This window comes from Thalassophryne amazonica, chromosome 16, assembly GCF_902500255.1.
Source record: "Thalassophryne amazonica chromosome 16, fThaAma1.1, whole genome shotgun sequence".
Classification (NCBI taxonomy): domain Eukaryota; kingdom Metazoa; phylum Chordata; class Actinopteri; order Batrachoidiformes; family Batrachoididae; genus Thalassophryne; species Thalassophryne amazonica.
Window position 1 is genome coordinate 2,210,475 of NC_047118.1, and position 16,394 is coordinate 2,226,868.

The 16,394-nt window shown below is 42.3% G+C and overlaps 1 protein-coding gene and 1 long non-coding RNA gene across 2 annotated transcripts in view; one reads left to right on the forward strand and one right to left on the reverse strand.

Moving 5' to 3' along the window:
* ppfia3 (PTPRF interacting protein alpha 3) overlaps positions 1-16,394 on the forward strand; it is a 130,817-nt gene that overhangs the window by 35,618 nt on the left and 78,805 nt on the right. Inside the window, 2 exon segments of the mRNA XM_034191294.1 lie at positions 300-362; positions 450-529. Coding sequence (XP_034047185.1) covers positions 300-362; positions 450-529 — 143 coding nt within the window.
* LOC117528670 overlaps positions 16,239-16,394 on the reverse strand; it is an 18,454-nt gene continuing 18,298 nt past the window's right edge. The window contains exon 3 of the long non-coding RNA XR_004565853.1: positions 16,239-16,249. This is a non-coding gene — a long non-coding RNA (uncharacterized LOC117528670). The remainder of the gene's footprint in view (positions 16,250-16,394) is intronic.

The window sequence follows — 16,394 nt, forward strand, 5'->3', positions numbered from 1 at the left end:
CTGCTCCGTTCGCCTCTGCTGGTCAACAACTGAGGCTGATCATCACTGATATTAGGGATCAAGCGATTATTGGCCTGGCCGGTTATCGCTGCTGATTATATATGTCGTGTGGGTCTTACTGACATCCTCTTAAAAGATTTCTGGGTTTTGACATTTTTTCTTTTTTGCCATTTGGAGCAAACGTTTGCTTTTAAAACATCACTGTTTAAATAAGCAGACTTCTGTAGACTTCGAGCACTTCCTGATGTTGGAATATCCTGCTTGAGTCATGTCGTGCTGAAGTTTGTTCTTTTACTCAGAACACTCTGTCTGAGGAACTGTCCAACATGAAGAAACTGCAGGATGATCTGCTGGCAAACAAGGTAACTTCACTTATCCGCTTTATGCTCACTCAATTTAAGTCATTTTGTGTTACTTTTTCCCATCAGTCCATCTCATTTTCTTCCCAGGACCAGCTGATAGCGGAATTGGAAAGGCTTCAGTTGGAACTGGACCAACTGCGAGCCCGGCCAGGTGGCTCTTATTCCAGGTGGGTTCCATTTATGGGTCAGTACCACAGAAAGAATGTAAGCTGAAGCATAATGTTCCTGTTCTGAGTCTCCTGCATGGCCTTGTCTGACCGTACAGACGCCAGCGCTTTGTTTTCCTGTCAGACACACAAGATAAATCACTCCATCTTTGTAGCGTTTAACACTGTCAGCACTTGCAGGGATAAGCAGTGACGCGTTTCGTCCACATGACTTCACATTTTCTCTGCCATAGCTGAACCAGAATTGCTATTTGCATAGGGAACTTGGGATTTAACTTTCTAGTACAAATAGTAAAATAGTAAAAACTTGGGCACTCGCGATAGCACCTGGCTACTGGTAAGACCGCCATCTTTCCATATTTTGTCTAATTTGCTACAGAACGAATAGCATATTAATGCTGTTCTTAGTTAACCAAGAGTAAAAACACAATCCTAGTATTGGCTCCTGTGTAGCTAACAAGGTTTCTAGTTATCTAACAAGCTAATCACTTGAACAGCAGCTGCTGTCGTTAAGTCCGTACGTTTACATACACCCCGACTAAAAGCTTTTAAACTCCCTTTTCTCCAACTTCACATTTTTTATTTCTCCTCACAGTGTGTGTGCCAGTTTACCTAAAAAAAAAAAAGACAAAATTCTTTACATTTTTGTTCAATATATGAGATCCTGAGTGCGGCTGTGGTTTACATGGACCAATGAATCCGCAACTTTTGACTGATTAATTATGCCCATAATTGGTACAGAGTAATCCTTACCAGGCCAATCCATCATCACTGGACTGGTGACTAGTTGTGTTTTCTGTAGCGTGATGTGGATGAAGGTCTACAACTCCCCCTGGCTGGGACACCAGTCTATTGAAGGTTACTCTCCAGCCAAGACTGCTACCAATTTACCACTGGATGGACTGGGACAGTGGAGATGAAGTGTTTTGTTCAGGGTCCGGACAGGTAGCCTCAAGCAGACACACCTGGAATCAGCCTCCAACCTTTTGGTTGTAGTCCATGGGCCAAGCAGGTTTTCAGTAACACTTAAGGTGACTAAACAACACTTAGAATCCATCCTCATTGTATCATGGCCTACACCAGTGATTCTCAACCGGGGTGCCGCGGCACCCTAGGGTGCCGTGATCGATCGTCAGGGGTGCCGTGGGTATTTTTCATATTTGCGATTACCATGAATTATTTATTTTATCCATAAAGCATAAAATGACTCAGCCTCGCGTGCTGCAGCCTCGCTCTCGTCTTAAGGCGGGACAATAACAAGGAGACTGACGGCTGATTAAAACAGTACCGTCTCCTTCAAAAGCCGTCTAAAATGCGGAGCTGTCGGTGTGTGTGTCTGTGCCTGTGTGTGCGCGGAGTTAACAGGCTGCAGACTGCGAGGGAGGGGGTGAGTGAGGGAGGGGGTGAGTGAGGGAGGGGAGGGGGTGGGTGAGGGAGATTCCTGAATGCAGGCGCGACACGTTCAGTGCGCAGCGAGCGCGGAGCAGAGAGAGGATTTTAAATGGAGTGAACATGTTAACAAAACGAAAACGTGAAGCTTTTACTTCTCTCTGAACTTTCTCTAAAGGTGTGATTCTGCCGTTACCGTCCTGTTCACACCATGTGCGCGTCGTATGCTGAATTTATGAGATCATGAGATGAAATAAACGGTCAAATATCTTTAAAAACATATTTAAAAAATGAGAATATATGAATGAACTGAGATACACAAAAAAAATGTTCAGACGCACAGATCACAAAAAGCAGGTGAGAACTCTGAACTTTAACAGCTGTTATGTTCCAAAGGTATTTATTTGTTCAGTCTTGAGCTTAATGTAGTGTTCAAGCACAAAACGTGACTGATGAGGAGAAACAATTTCAGAAATGCAACAGAAACAACCACAAATCAGAAAAAGTTGGGACTGTATGTAAAATGAAGATAAAAATAAAAATGTTGCACCATTCCCAGTTTCTCCACTCACAGAAGCCAAACGTTCTTCCAGAGTTGTGTAATTATACTACAATAGTAGAATATAAAGAAGGGAAAAAAAGAAAAAAAATAGACAATATATTCGTCAATCGCAATTATTTGTCTGACAATTAATCGTCTCCAGAAATTCGTAATCGTGACAGCCCTACTTGAGATCAGAACGCAAAATGCTTGAGGATTTTCGAAATGCGATGTTTTCTGTATCGATTTTCTATTGCGATAATTGGGTTCTGCGCAAAACCAGAGGTAATAGAATTATAATATTATTTTGGTTGGTGGTGTGCCGCAGGATTTTGTAAATATAAAAAGGGTGCCGCGGCTCAAAAAAGGTTGAAAATCACTGGCCTACACAAAAATGTATGATAGCCATCTCAGGGTGGTAGCTGTAGCCAGATAGGGATCAATGTAGAATTACACAGAGGTCAAACTTTAAAAATGCTCCAATCATGTTGAAAACTATATCACATTACTTGTCTGGTCATAACGATTCCAAAAAGGTATAGTTTGGACTATCTGTGATGGAATGTTTTGGAGTTATGGGCTAAAAACAGCAAAAATGGTGACAAAGGTCAATTTCAGTTTGTACAGGGGTCAAAAGTTAAAGTTGCTCCAATTTCAGTACAGAATGATGCAAATTATTGGTTGAAATAAAAGGATCAATAAATAGAATAGTTTTGACTGTGTTGAACGCTTGGTCTCAAAGGTAAAGGTCAAACAAGGTCAACATCTGTTGGATTCTATGAAATGTGACACGTTACCCTGTACCACACACCTGGGCAAACTGCGGCCCGGGGGCCACATGCGGCCCTTTGCATGTCTCTGTCTGGCCCTCATGAGGTCTGTGATTATGATTACATATATTAAAAATGTCAAGCTTGTGTGTTGCAAATCATTAGAGAGGTTTATTTAGGTATATTTAAATATTTACATATTATTACAATAATAAAAATTACCTATAAAAGCTATTAAATAGGTAATTTTTTGTAAAATTTGTAATGGGAGACAGCCGAGTTATCGATGGCGTGGCCCTCAGACATAATTCAGGTTCCCTATGTGGCCCCTTGTAAAAATTAATTGCCCACCACTGCTGTAACATGATAACTAAGCATGACAGATGGTGCAAACTATTCCTTATTAGAACCCTATTAACCCAAACAATAATTTGCATCATTTTTTTTACTGAATTTTAGCAATTTCAAATTTTGACCCCTGTACAAACTGAAATTGACCTTTGTCACCATTTTTGCTGTTTTCCCCCATAACCCCAGAACATTCCATCATAGATAGTACAATCTATATCTTTTTGGAATTGGTATGACCAGACAAATAATATGATATAGTTTTCAACATGATTGTAACATTTTAAAATTTTGACCTCTATGTAATTCTTCATTGACCCCAACCTGGCTGCAGCTACCACCCTGGGATGGCTATCATACATTTTTGTGTGGGCTGTGATACACTGAGGCTGGATTCTAAGTGTCGTTTAGTCACCTTCAGTGGTACCGATTAGGTCAAAATTGATGACTGGCTCATGGACTATTGGTAGCTCAACTCCTGACAAAACCACCTGCCGGGCCCCTAAGTGTCAGAATAGGGGCACCAGTAGCTGTATTTAAGGACCTGTCTGTCAAACCAGTGCCTTCTTGTGGTTAAGAGCACAGAAAAAAACAAACAAAAACAAAACAAAAGCAAGTCAAAAATGTACAGTTGATCACCAAATTTATTTTGGATTAATGGCTTCCTTCTTGATCAGTCCTTTCAGGCTAAGGTGATGGAGTTCTCGCTTACAAGTAGATGACAATCACATTTCTATCTGATGCCTCCTACAGCTCCATCCTTCTTCAATATTACAGTATTATTCATTCATTCATTCATTCTTCTTCTTTGGTGGAAAGGTAGAGCACTGAATATTCCTTGAAAATTAGTTAAATCAAAGGTCACGAAACACAATCATGATCAATCTGCCCTGAACAGGCTGCTCCCAAAAGCTGGTTATCACTAACTGGCTGTAAAAGTAATGATTATTTATGTCCCACTGAGGGACATGGTCCTTGTTGACCCACACAAGAACTGGAGTTTACTGGTTTGGTAATCTAGTTAGTCCGTCATTGTAAATATTGGTTGTCAGATTCTCTTTAGCCGTGCTCACAACTGTGATAATTGCGTTGCCGGTCCGCGCCACGTGGAAACCAGGTTGAGCTTCTGCCGACACGAATCACCTCTAAATTATTTACACATTATTCACTTTGCATGTTTTTAGGAATCCGCTAGCTTAGCGTAGCTACTAGCTCTTAGCCGATTTAGCATGGCGGCTTCTCCTGTCTCTCCCGCACTTTTCTGCTCTGGGTGTGAAATGTTTAGTTATTCCTCGGCCTCCTTTAGCAGTAACGGTACTTGTAATAAGTGTAGCTTATTCGTAGCTTTGGAGGCCAGGCTGGGCGAATTGGAGACTCGGCTCCGCACCGTGGAAAATTCTACAGCTAGCCAGGGCCCTGTAGTCGGTGCGGACCAAGGTAGCTTAGCCGCCGTTAGTTACCCCCTGGCAGATCCCGAGCAGCCGGGAAAGCAGGCTGACTGGGTGACTGTGAGGAGGAAGCGTAGCCCTAAACAGAAGCCCCGTGTACACCGCCAACCCGTTCACATCTCTAACCGTTTTTCCCCACTCGACGACACACCCGCCGAGGATCAAACTCTGGTTATTGGCGACTCTGTTTTGCGAAATGTGAAGTTAGCGACACCAGCATCATAGTCAATTGTCTTCCGGGGGCCAGAGCAGGCGACATTAAAGGAAATTTGAAACTGCTGGCTAAGGCTAAGCGTAAATTTGGTAAGATTGTAATTCACGTCGGCAGTAATGACACCCGGTTACGCCAATCGGAGGTCACTAAAATTAACATTAAATTGGTGTGTAACTTTGCAAAAACAATGTCGGACTCTGTAGTTTTCTCTGGGCCCCTCCCCAATCGGACCGGGAGTGACATGTTTAGCCGCATGTTCTCCTTGAATTGCTGGCTGTCTGAGTGGTGTCCAAAAAATGAGGTGGGCTTCATAGATAATTGGCAAAGCTTCTGGGGAAAACCTGGTCTTGTTAGGAGAGACGGCATCCGTCCCACTTTGGATGGAGCAGCTCTCATTTCTAGAAATCTGGCCAATTTTCTTAAATCCTCCAAACCGTGACTATCCAGGGTTGGGACCAGGAAGCAGAGTTGTAGTCTTACACACCTCTCTGCAGCTTCTCTCCCCCTGCCATCCCCTCATTACCCCATCCCCGTAGAGACGGTGCCTGCTCCCAGACTACCAATAACCAGCAAAAATCTATTTAAGCATAAAAATTCAAAAAGAAAAAATAATATAGCACCTTCAACTGCACCACAGACTAAAACAGTTAAATGTGGTCTATTAAACATTAGGTCTCTCTCTTCTAAGTCCCTGTTGGTAAATGATATAATAATTGATCAACATATTGATTTATTCTGCCTTACAGAAACCTGGTTACAGCAGGATGAATATGTTAGTTTAAATGAGTCAACACCCCCAAGTCACACTAACTGTCAGAATGCTCGTAGCACGGGCCGGGGCGGAGGATTAGCAGCAATCTTCTATTCCAGCTTATTAATTAATCAAAAACCCAGACAGAGCTTTAATTCATTTGAAAGCTTGACTCTTAGTCTTGTCCATCCAAATTGGAAGTCCCAAAAACCAGTTTTATTTGTTATTATCTATCGTCCACCTGGTCGTTACTGTGAGTTTCTCTGTGAATTTTCAGACCTTTTGTCTGACTTAGTGCTTAGCTCAGATAAGATAATTATAGTGGGCGATTTTAACATCCACACAGATGCTGAGAATGACAGCCTCAACACTGCATTTAATCTATTATTAGACTCTATTGGCTTTGCTCAAAAAGTAAATGAGTCCACCCACCACTTTAATCATATCTTAGATCTTGTTCTGACTTATGGTATGGAAATAGAAGACTTAACAGTATTCCCTGAAAACTCCCTTCTGTCTGATCATTTCTTAATAACATTTACATTTACTCTGATGGACTACCCAGCAGTGGGGAATAAGTTTCATTACACTAGAAGTCTTTCAGAAAGCGCTGTAACTAGGTTTAAGGATATGATTCCTTCTTTATGTTCTCTAATGCCATATACCAACACAGTGCAGAGTAGCTACCTAAACTCTGTAAGTGAGATAGAGTATCTCGTCAATAGTTTTACATCCTCATTGAAGACAACTTTGGATGCTGTAGCTCCTCTAAAAAAGAGAGCTTTAAATCAGAAGTGCCTGACTCCGTGGTATAACTCACAAACTCGTAGCTTAAAGCAGATAACCCGTAAGTTGGAGAGGAAATGGCATCTCACTAATTTAGAAGAGCTTCACTTAGCCTGGAAAAAGAGTCTGTTGCTCTATAAAAAAGCCCTCCGTAAAGCTAGGACATCTTTCTACTCATCACTAATTGAAGAAAATAAGAACAACCCCAGGTTTCTTTTCAGCACTGTAGCCAGGCTGACAAAGAGTCAGAGCTCTATTGAGCTGAGTATTCCATTAACTTTAACTAGTAATGACTTCATGACTTTCTTTGCTAACAAAATTTTAACTATTAGAGAAAAAATTACTCATAACCATCCCAAAGACGTATCGTTATCTTTGGCTGCTTTCAGTGATGCCGGTATTTGGTTAGACTCTTTCTCTCAGATTGTTCTGTCTGAGTTATTTTCATTAGTTACTTCATCCAAACCATCAACATGTTTATTAGACCCCATTCCTACCAGGCTGCTCAAGGAAGCCCTACCATTATTTAATGCTTCGATCTTAAATATGATCAATCTATCTTTATTAGTTGGCTATGTACCACAGGCTTTTAAGGTGGCAGTAATTAAACCATTACTTAAAAAGCCATCACTTGACCCATCTATCTTAGCTAATTATAGGCCAATCTCCAACCTTCCTTTTCTCTCAAACATTCTTGAAAGGGTAGTTGTAAAACAGCTAACTGATCTGCAGAGGAATGGTCTATTTGAAGAGTTTCAGTCAGGTTTTAGAATTCATCATAGTACAGAAACAGCATTAGTGAAGGTTACAAATGATCTTCTTATGGCCTCGGACAGTGGACTCATCTCTGTGCTTGTTCTGTTAGACCTCAGTGCTGCTTTTGATACTGTTGACCATAAAATTTTATTACAGAGATTAGAGCATGCCATAGGTATTAAAGGCACTGCGCTGCGGTGGTTTGAATCATATTTGTCTAATAGATTACAATTTGTTCATGTAAATGGGGAATCTTCTTCACAGACTAAAGTTAATTATGGAGTTCCACAAGGTTCTGTGCTAGGACCAATTTTATTCACTTTATACATGCTTCCCTTAGGCAGTATTATTAGACGGTATTGCTTAAATTTTCATTGTTACGCAGATGATACCCAGCTTTATCTATCCATGAAGCCAGAGGACACACACCAATTAGCTAAACTGCAGGATTGTCTTACAGACATAAAGACATGGATGACCTCTAATTTCCTGCTTTTAAACTCAGATAAAACTGAAGTTATTGTACTTGGCCCCACAAATCTTAGAAACATGGTGTCTAACCAGATCCTTACTCTGGATGGCATTACCCTGACCTCTAGTAATACTGTGAGAAATCTTGGAGTCATTTTTGATCAGGATATGTCATTCAATGCGCATATTAAGCAAATATGTAGGACTGCTTTTTTGCATTTGCGCAATATCTCTAAAATTAGAAAGGTCTTGTCTCAGAGTGATGCTGAAAAACTAATTCATGCATTTATTTCCTCTAGGCTGGACTATTGTAATTCATTATTATCAGGTTGTCCTAAAAGTTCAGAGCGCAAAATGCTTGAGGATTTTCGAAATGCGATGTTTTCTGTATCGATTTTCTATTGCGATAATTGGGTTCTGCTCAAAACCAGAGGTAATAGAATTATAATATTATTTTGGTTGGTGGTGTGCCGCAGGATTTTGTAAATATAAAAAGGGTGCCGCGGCTCAAAAAAGGTTGAAAATCACTGGCCTACACAAAAATGTATGATAGCCATCTCAGGGTGGTAGCTGTAGCCAGATAGGGATCAATGTAGAATTACACAGAGGTCAAACTTTAAAAATGCTCCAATCATGTTGAAAACTATATCACATTACTTGTCTGGTCATAACGATTCCAAAAAGGTATAGTTTGGACTATCTGTGATGGAATGTTTTGGAGTTATGGGCTAAAAACAGCAAAAATGGTGACAAAGGTCAATTTCAGTTTGTACAGGGGTCAAAAGTTAAAGTTGCTCCAATTTCAGTACAGAATGATGCAAATTATTGGTTGAAATAAAAGGATCAATAAATAGAATAGTTTTGACTGTGTTGAACGCTTGGTCTCAAAGGTAAAGGTCAAACAGGGTCAACATCTGTTGGATTCTATGAAATGTGACACGTTACCCTGTACCACACACCTGGGCAAACTGCGGCCCGGGGGCCACATGCGGCCCTTTGCATGTCTCTGTCTGGCCCTCATGAGGTCTGTGATTATGATTACATATATTAAAAATGTCAAGCTTGTGTGTTGCAAATCATTAGAGAGGTTTATTTAGGTATATTTAAATATTTACATATTATTACAATAATAAAAATTACCTATAAAAGCTATTAAATAGGTAATTTTTTGTAAAATTTGTAATGGGAGACAGCCGAGTTATCGATGGCGTGGCCCTCAGACATAATTCAGGTTCCCGATGTGGCCCCTTGTAAAAATTAATTGCCCACCACTGCTGTAACATGATAACTAAGCATGACAGATGGTGCAAACTATTCCTTATTAGAACCCTATTAACCCAAACAATAATTTGCATCATTTTTTTTACTGAATTTTAGCAATTTCAAATTTTGACCCCTGTACAAACTGAAATTGACCTTTGTCACCATTTTTGCTGTTTTCCCCCATAACCCCAGAACATTCCATCATAGATAGTACAATCTATATCTTTTTGGAATTGGTATGACCAGACAAATAATATGATATAGTTTTCAACATGATTGTAACATTTTAAAATTTTGACCTCTATGTAATTCTTCATTGACCCCAACCTGGCTGCAGCTACCACCCTGGGATGGCTATCATACATTTTTGTGTGGGCTGTGATACACTGAGGCTGGATTCTAAGTGTCGTTTAGTCACCTTCAGTGGTACCGATTAGGTCAAAATTGATGACTGGCTCATGGACTATTGGTAGCTCAACTCCTGACAAAACCACCTGCCGGGCCCCTAAGTGTCAGAATAGGGGCACCAGTAGCTGTATTTAAGGACCTGTCTGTCAAACCAGTGCCTTCTTGTGGTTAAGAGCACAGAAAAAAACAAACAAAAACAAAACAAAAGCAAGTCAAAAATGTACAGTTGATCACCAAATTTATTTTGGATTAATGGCTTCCTTCTTGATCAGTCCTTTCAGGCTAAGGTGATGGAGTTCTCGCTTACAAGTAGATGACAATCACATTTCTATCTGATGCCTCCTACAGCTCCATCCTTCTTCAATATTACAGTATTATTCATTCATTCATTCATTCTTCTTCTTTGGTGGAAAGGTAGAGCACTGAATATTCCTTGAAAATTAGTTAAATCAAAGGTCACGAAACACAATCATGATCAATCTGCCCTGAACAGGCTGCTCCCAAAAGCTGGTTATCACTAACTGGCTGTAAAAGTAATGATTATTTATGTCCCACTGAGGGACATGGTCCTTGTTGACCCACACAAGAACTGGAGTTTCCTGGTTTGGTAATCTAGTTAGTCCGTCATTGTAAATATTGGTTGTCAGATTCTCTTTAGCCGTGCTCACAACTGTGATAATTGCGTTGCCGGTCCGCGCCACGTGGAAACCAGGTTGAGCTTCTGCCGACACGAATCACCTCTAAATTATTTACACATTATTCACTTTGCATGTTTTTAGGAATCCGCTAGCTTAGCGTAGCTACTAGCTCTTAGCCGATTTAGCATGGCGGCTTCTCCTGTCTCTCCCGCACTTTTCTGCTCTGGGTGTGAAATGTTTAGTTATTCCTCGGCCTCCTTTAGCAGTAACGGTACTTGTAATAAGTGTAGCTTATTCGTAGCTTTGGAGGCCAGGCTGGGCGAATTGGAGACTCGGCTCCGCACCGTGGAAAATTCTACAGCTAGCCAGGGCCCTGTAGTCGGTGCGGACCAAGGTAGCTTAGCCGCCATTAGTTACCCCCTGGCAGATCCCGAGCAGCCGGGAAAGCAGGCTGACTGGGTGACTGTGAGGAGGAAGCGTAGCCCTAAACAGAAGCCCCGTGTACACCGCCAACCCGTTCACATCTCTAACCGTTTTTCCCCACTCGACGACACACCCGCCGAGGATCAAACTCTGGTTATTGGCGACTCTGTTTTGCGAAATGTGAAGTTAGCGACACCAGCAACCATAGTCAATTGTCTTCCGGGGGCCAGAGCAGGCGACATTAAAGGAAATTTGAAACTGCTGGCTAAGGCTAAGCGTAAATTTGGTAAGATTGTAATTCACGTCGGCAGTAATGACACCCGGTTACGCCAATCGGAGGTCACTAAAATTAACATTAAATTGGTGTGTAACTTTGCAAAAATAATGTCGGACTCTGTAGTTTTCTCTGGGCCCCTCCCCAATCGGACCGGGAGTGACATGTTTAGCCGCATGTTCTCCTTGAATTGCTGGCTGTCTGAGTGGTGTCCAAAAAATGAGGTGGGCTTCATAGATAATTGGCAAAGCTTCTGGGGAAAACCTGGTCTTGTTAGGAGAGACGGCATCCGTCCCACTTTGGATGGAGCAGCTCTCATTTCTAGAAATCTGGCCAATTTTCTTAAATCCTCCAAACCGTGACTATCCAGGGTTGGGACCAGGAAGCAGAGTTGTAGTCTTACACACCTCTCTGCAGCTTCTCTCCCCCTGCCATCCCCTCATTACCCCATCCCCGTAGAGACGGTGCCTGCTCCCAGACTACCAATAACCAGCAAAAATCTATTTAAGCATAAAAATTCAAAAAGAAAAAATAATATAGCACCTTCAACTGCACCACAGACTAAAACAGTTAAATGTGGTCTATTAAACATTAGGTCTCTCTCTTCTAAGTCCCTGTTGGTAAATTATATAATAATTGATCAACATATTGATTTATTCTGCCTTACAGAAACCTGGTTACAGCAGGATGAATATGTTAGTTTAAATGAGTCAACACCCCCGAGTCACACTAACTGTCAGAATGCTCGTAGCACGGGCCGAGGAGGAGGATTAGCAGCAATCTTCCATTCCAGCTTATTAATTAATCAAAAACCCAGACAGAGCTTTAATTCATTTGAAAGCTTGACTCTTAGTCTTGTCCATCCAAATTGGAAGTCCCAAAAACCAGTTTTATTTGTTATTATTGTCGCGGCTCGTCTTTAGTCTTCTCAGGATGTCGTCTTTTAGATAACACAAACTAATTGCAAGTGATATGCTAGAAAATGACACAACACTTTAGAATAATTCAGCCTTAAGCAAGATAAAATGCACAGAGTTTTTAAGTTTATTTAAGCCTTCGACACAAAGCTTAGACAAACTGAGTCCTCTAGAGAGACTGAATAAGTGACAACCGCGCTCATCTATTTATTGGAGACCCGCGGGCATCGCTCCTCCTTCAACTTTTTTATTTATTTCATTCCTAAGACATGGTTTTCTATTGGAAGCGTCCTCTAGTGAACCCTAAGCAGGTGTTAGGCCATTATTTCAATGTGACAAACGCTCCCATTAAAACGTGAAGGATTTACAACTGATTTTTTTTAAAAGACCTTCAGCCACAGGTGCAGCTGGCCTGAGGCCCCCTCCGCACGTGGCCTCAGCCACACGTGCAGCTGGCCTGAGGCCCCGGCACGTGGCCTGCGGGAAAGCACCTAAAAGGCCTTGGAAAGCCCCTGACAGACTGAATGACTAATAAAGCCCTTTTTTTGGGTTGAACACCTGCTAGTTCAACCAGAGGACATACAGTTCGGATCAGGACACTTGATAGTTCATCACAGTTCAAATATGGACCTAAAAATTCTTCTACAGTCCCTCCTCTGGGACTCGAAAGAGTCCCATTACATCAATTATACTCTTGGGTTGTTTACTGACAAGACATCCTCATTTGTGCATTGCAGACACATCACTCGACTTACTGATAACTCTGGTGCGGATATGACTATAAGTGATTCTTCACACAGTAAATATATTTAAGTGTAAGTGCAGGTGAACCTACATACTAAGGCACAAGGTGATCAATTAGCTGGATTATATCAACGCAAGGTGACATTCAAACATTGAGTTTTAGTGTAATTCAAGGCACTTAAAATGGCCACATAAAACAAGTTACAGCAACTTCTTAATCATGGCAAAGTAAAGGCTTTACATTGACATCAGTGCAACCAATCATCTTCTGGCATCTATTGTCTCACTCGACCAGAGGCTCCAACCCATTATACTTGGTTCTACATATTATTTTGTTAAAGCGTCACACATTTATTATTTAAATGCATCAAATAACGCCTACGTTACCACTATTTAGTCGACCAATCAAGAAACTATTCTAAGGTTAGCGCAGCTATGTCTAGTTAAATGTTAAACACAATAAATGGTTTCCCTTCATGTCCGTCCTTAAGTCATTTGCCTTAGTCAATCATATAATGGTTTTCATTATAGGCCATTTCTCAACATTCTCCACTTTGTTTTTCTTCTTTTTCAGCTTGTTTTCTAATGCCCGTTTTGGCCAGACGCCAAATTTAGGCGATGCATGTCTCTTGAGGCATGCTATAATTTAAGAAAAAAGGGGTCCCTATGGTGCATCTTTACTACTAAATCTACAAACACGCCGTGTAAGGGTCCCCTTTTTATAACTTTGCAATGTGATATCTACGTGTATGCATTTAGCTTTATCTGTGTTACGCAGATGATGGTAAGGACAGACATTTACCCAACCTTCGTTACTAACATATATCCTTCTTTGTTTTTATTTACACTCAGATTTCTGAAACCAGTCCGCAATTCAAACTCAAGAACCAAGATCATAGTCCGTGTTCAGTGCCATTACGTCAGTCCGCGCTCCTCAGCATTTACTCAGCATCTGAAGTTTTGGGAGAAGTTGGGGAACATGGGGAGGTTGGCCTTTCAGGGGTAGTGGGGGAGGATCAGGAATTCTGGCTTTCAGACAGTCGTGCAGTTCTCTGATGGATCTTTCCAGCTCCTTGTGCTGCTTGGCCAGGTTGTACAGGGCCCCCAGAGAATTCTTGCCCACATTCAGGGTGGTGGTGGCCAGCCCTAGCTGTTCCCTTTCCATATGCTCCATCATGCAGGCTAGCATGTCCATACTAGACTGAAGACCACACAGTTGAGTATGGAGGCCCTCCTGAGCACAAGAGATGTTGGCATTGTCACGGTGTATCCTGAACAGGTATGCAGCTGTCTGACTTAGTTGTGGCATGATTTCCTCAAATAGCTCATGGGGAATGTGATTTGTGAGGGGCAGGAGCTGCTCCAAGGTTTTTGGAACAGACTCTTGTGGAAGACGAAGCTCTCGAACCAAGATTGCCATGTCCAGTAGGGTGACCATGACCAGATTAAGGTTGTGCAGTCCAGGGGACAGGAAGTACAAGGGGGAAGGCATTTCGTGTGTGGGGGGAGTATTGTTGATGTCGCACAGGCAAGTGGTTGGGACACTCTGGGCATTTAGTAGCCTGTACAAAGCTCCCCTCTGTCCTGGTGGGTGAGTTCGACTAAGGTCCACCCCTGCTGATCCTCCTCCAGAGGTACTGGGCTGATCAGAATATCTCTCCTGCCTTGGGGGTGGAAAGCTGGGGACAGGTCCTAGCAGTGAATTGGGTCTAGGATGCACTCGGGCAGTTGCTGCATATGGCCGACCTTGGCTGCCTCCCCTGGTGGGTATCGTTGCCACTGGCACATGTGACTGTCTCCATGGCATCTGCGGAAGGGGTGTGTTCCTGAGTCCAAAGGGTCCTTCAGGTGATGGTGGAGTCCTCGGGCCGACTCTTGCTGCAGGCAGATTCTGTGAAGCCGTCATCGCCAGGTGCTGGAACGATGAAGATCCTTCTGTTGCCAACTGGTTTAGCTGCTGGATGGATGGCGGCTGTGGCGACCAATCATGTCTCGACCATCCCTCCTGTATATCCTCTTCTCCAAACAGTTCTGAGAGTCCAATCAGACTTGATAGAGGCAGATCAGGCATAGGTCCCTGATCAGGGGAGTCTGGTCTCTCAGCCATACTCCTGTGTCCTAGTAATATACATATACGTTCATTATTACAGCTCCATGTCATTCTTTCAGATATTGTCTATCCTATCCCTCATTTTTGTGGGTGCATGTGTGTGAATGTAAATGTGCGTGCATGTCTTCTTCCTCGTCTACAATATCACCAAGCACGGTCCATCCCAGTCCTCCCTATCTGGGGTGTACGCCACAATATTAGGGAGCTGGGGGCTGTCGGGGAGGATAATTGGTATTTCATCCATTTCCATATATTCTGGTTCTCTGTCTGTTTCGTTTGTGCTTTCTTCTAGGGCTCGGATGGCTAACAGTGGGAGCTGTCCTACTGTGGATGAAATCAATTTATTGACCAGAAATTTTATCAAGGGAATACCACAACATATTACCAGCAAGACCGCCACCCCTGTTAGTGCCAAGATTACACCTATCTGGTATAACCAGTCTTTCCATGATATCCACCCTCTCCTTAGAGTCCCAAACAGTGAAAACAGTGGGCCAATATTCATTCCATTCCCTACAATGTATCCAGAATCGTCAGTTTCATTTCTCCTCCTATGGAGTTACTTAACAGTTCCTGTTGCATCTCTTCAAGTGTGATTAAGAGCTCTGTCAAATTTCCGTCTTCCCCTGTACGCATGGGAATAGCTGTGCAACATTCGGTGGCTTTGATCATAATACAAACTCCTTGTTCATCAGCCATCATCATCTCGATAGCTAATCTATTTTGCATTGTCATTAGCGAGGTGGCGTGAAGTTGTTCGGTTAAGGCTCCTACTGCTGCCAATGTCCAGTTCAGGTATCTTTGCTGATTATACCACAAGTAATTAATCCACTGCACCTCCTGGAACCTAGAACGGATTTTTGGAGTAACCCCGAACAGAGCCAATGCCCATCCCCATTTATCCGCATCTTCATCTGCTTTAACTCTGCTACTGTCTATGGCTTCTAACTGTCGGGGTATCCCTTCTGGTATCCCGTTTCTTACTGTGATGTTGTAGTCTGTTTTAAACGTCATTATTCCTCTTTTCTTACGAAGTTTCTGTGGCATGGGTTGTATTGAATTCGGCATTTCAATTACTGTTATTGCTCCTGTGAGCATCACAGGAGCACAAAGGCCTTTCCAATTCGGGGACAGCGATGACAGGAGTTTCCTTTTTTGTCCGCATATCCAAAAGATGTCAGCTAAGGGTACCGTTCCCTTAGCTAAATTTGGAGTAGATACCCATGAAGCATGGGTGAGATTCAGTCCCATTATAGACCCCCCTGTGGCCGGTACTATTTGTTCACACTGTATGCCTGCTGCTGGCAGGGTGTGACAGACGGTAATGTTCCATGCTGTTTTGGCCGGTTTGTATTCTTGCTGCTTTTGCATACACTGTATGTGGTGTTTTGGCTGGGTCGTCCCTACCTGCCAATCGCTTATGTATTGTGCTACTAAGCCTTTAGCTATACAGAATGGGTGTATCATCCCTTTCTCTATTTTAATCATAGGTGGAACGGTTCCTTCTGTACTTAGGGGCACTGGACAAAGTTTACTGTCGGCAGCATATTTTTCATCACCTACTGCCATTTTCATAACACATTGTGTATAGCATTCTGCTTGGTCTGAGTTATG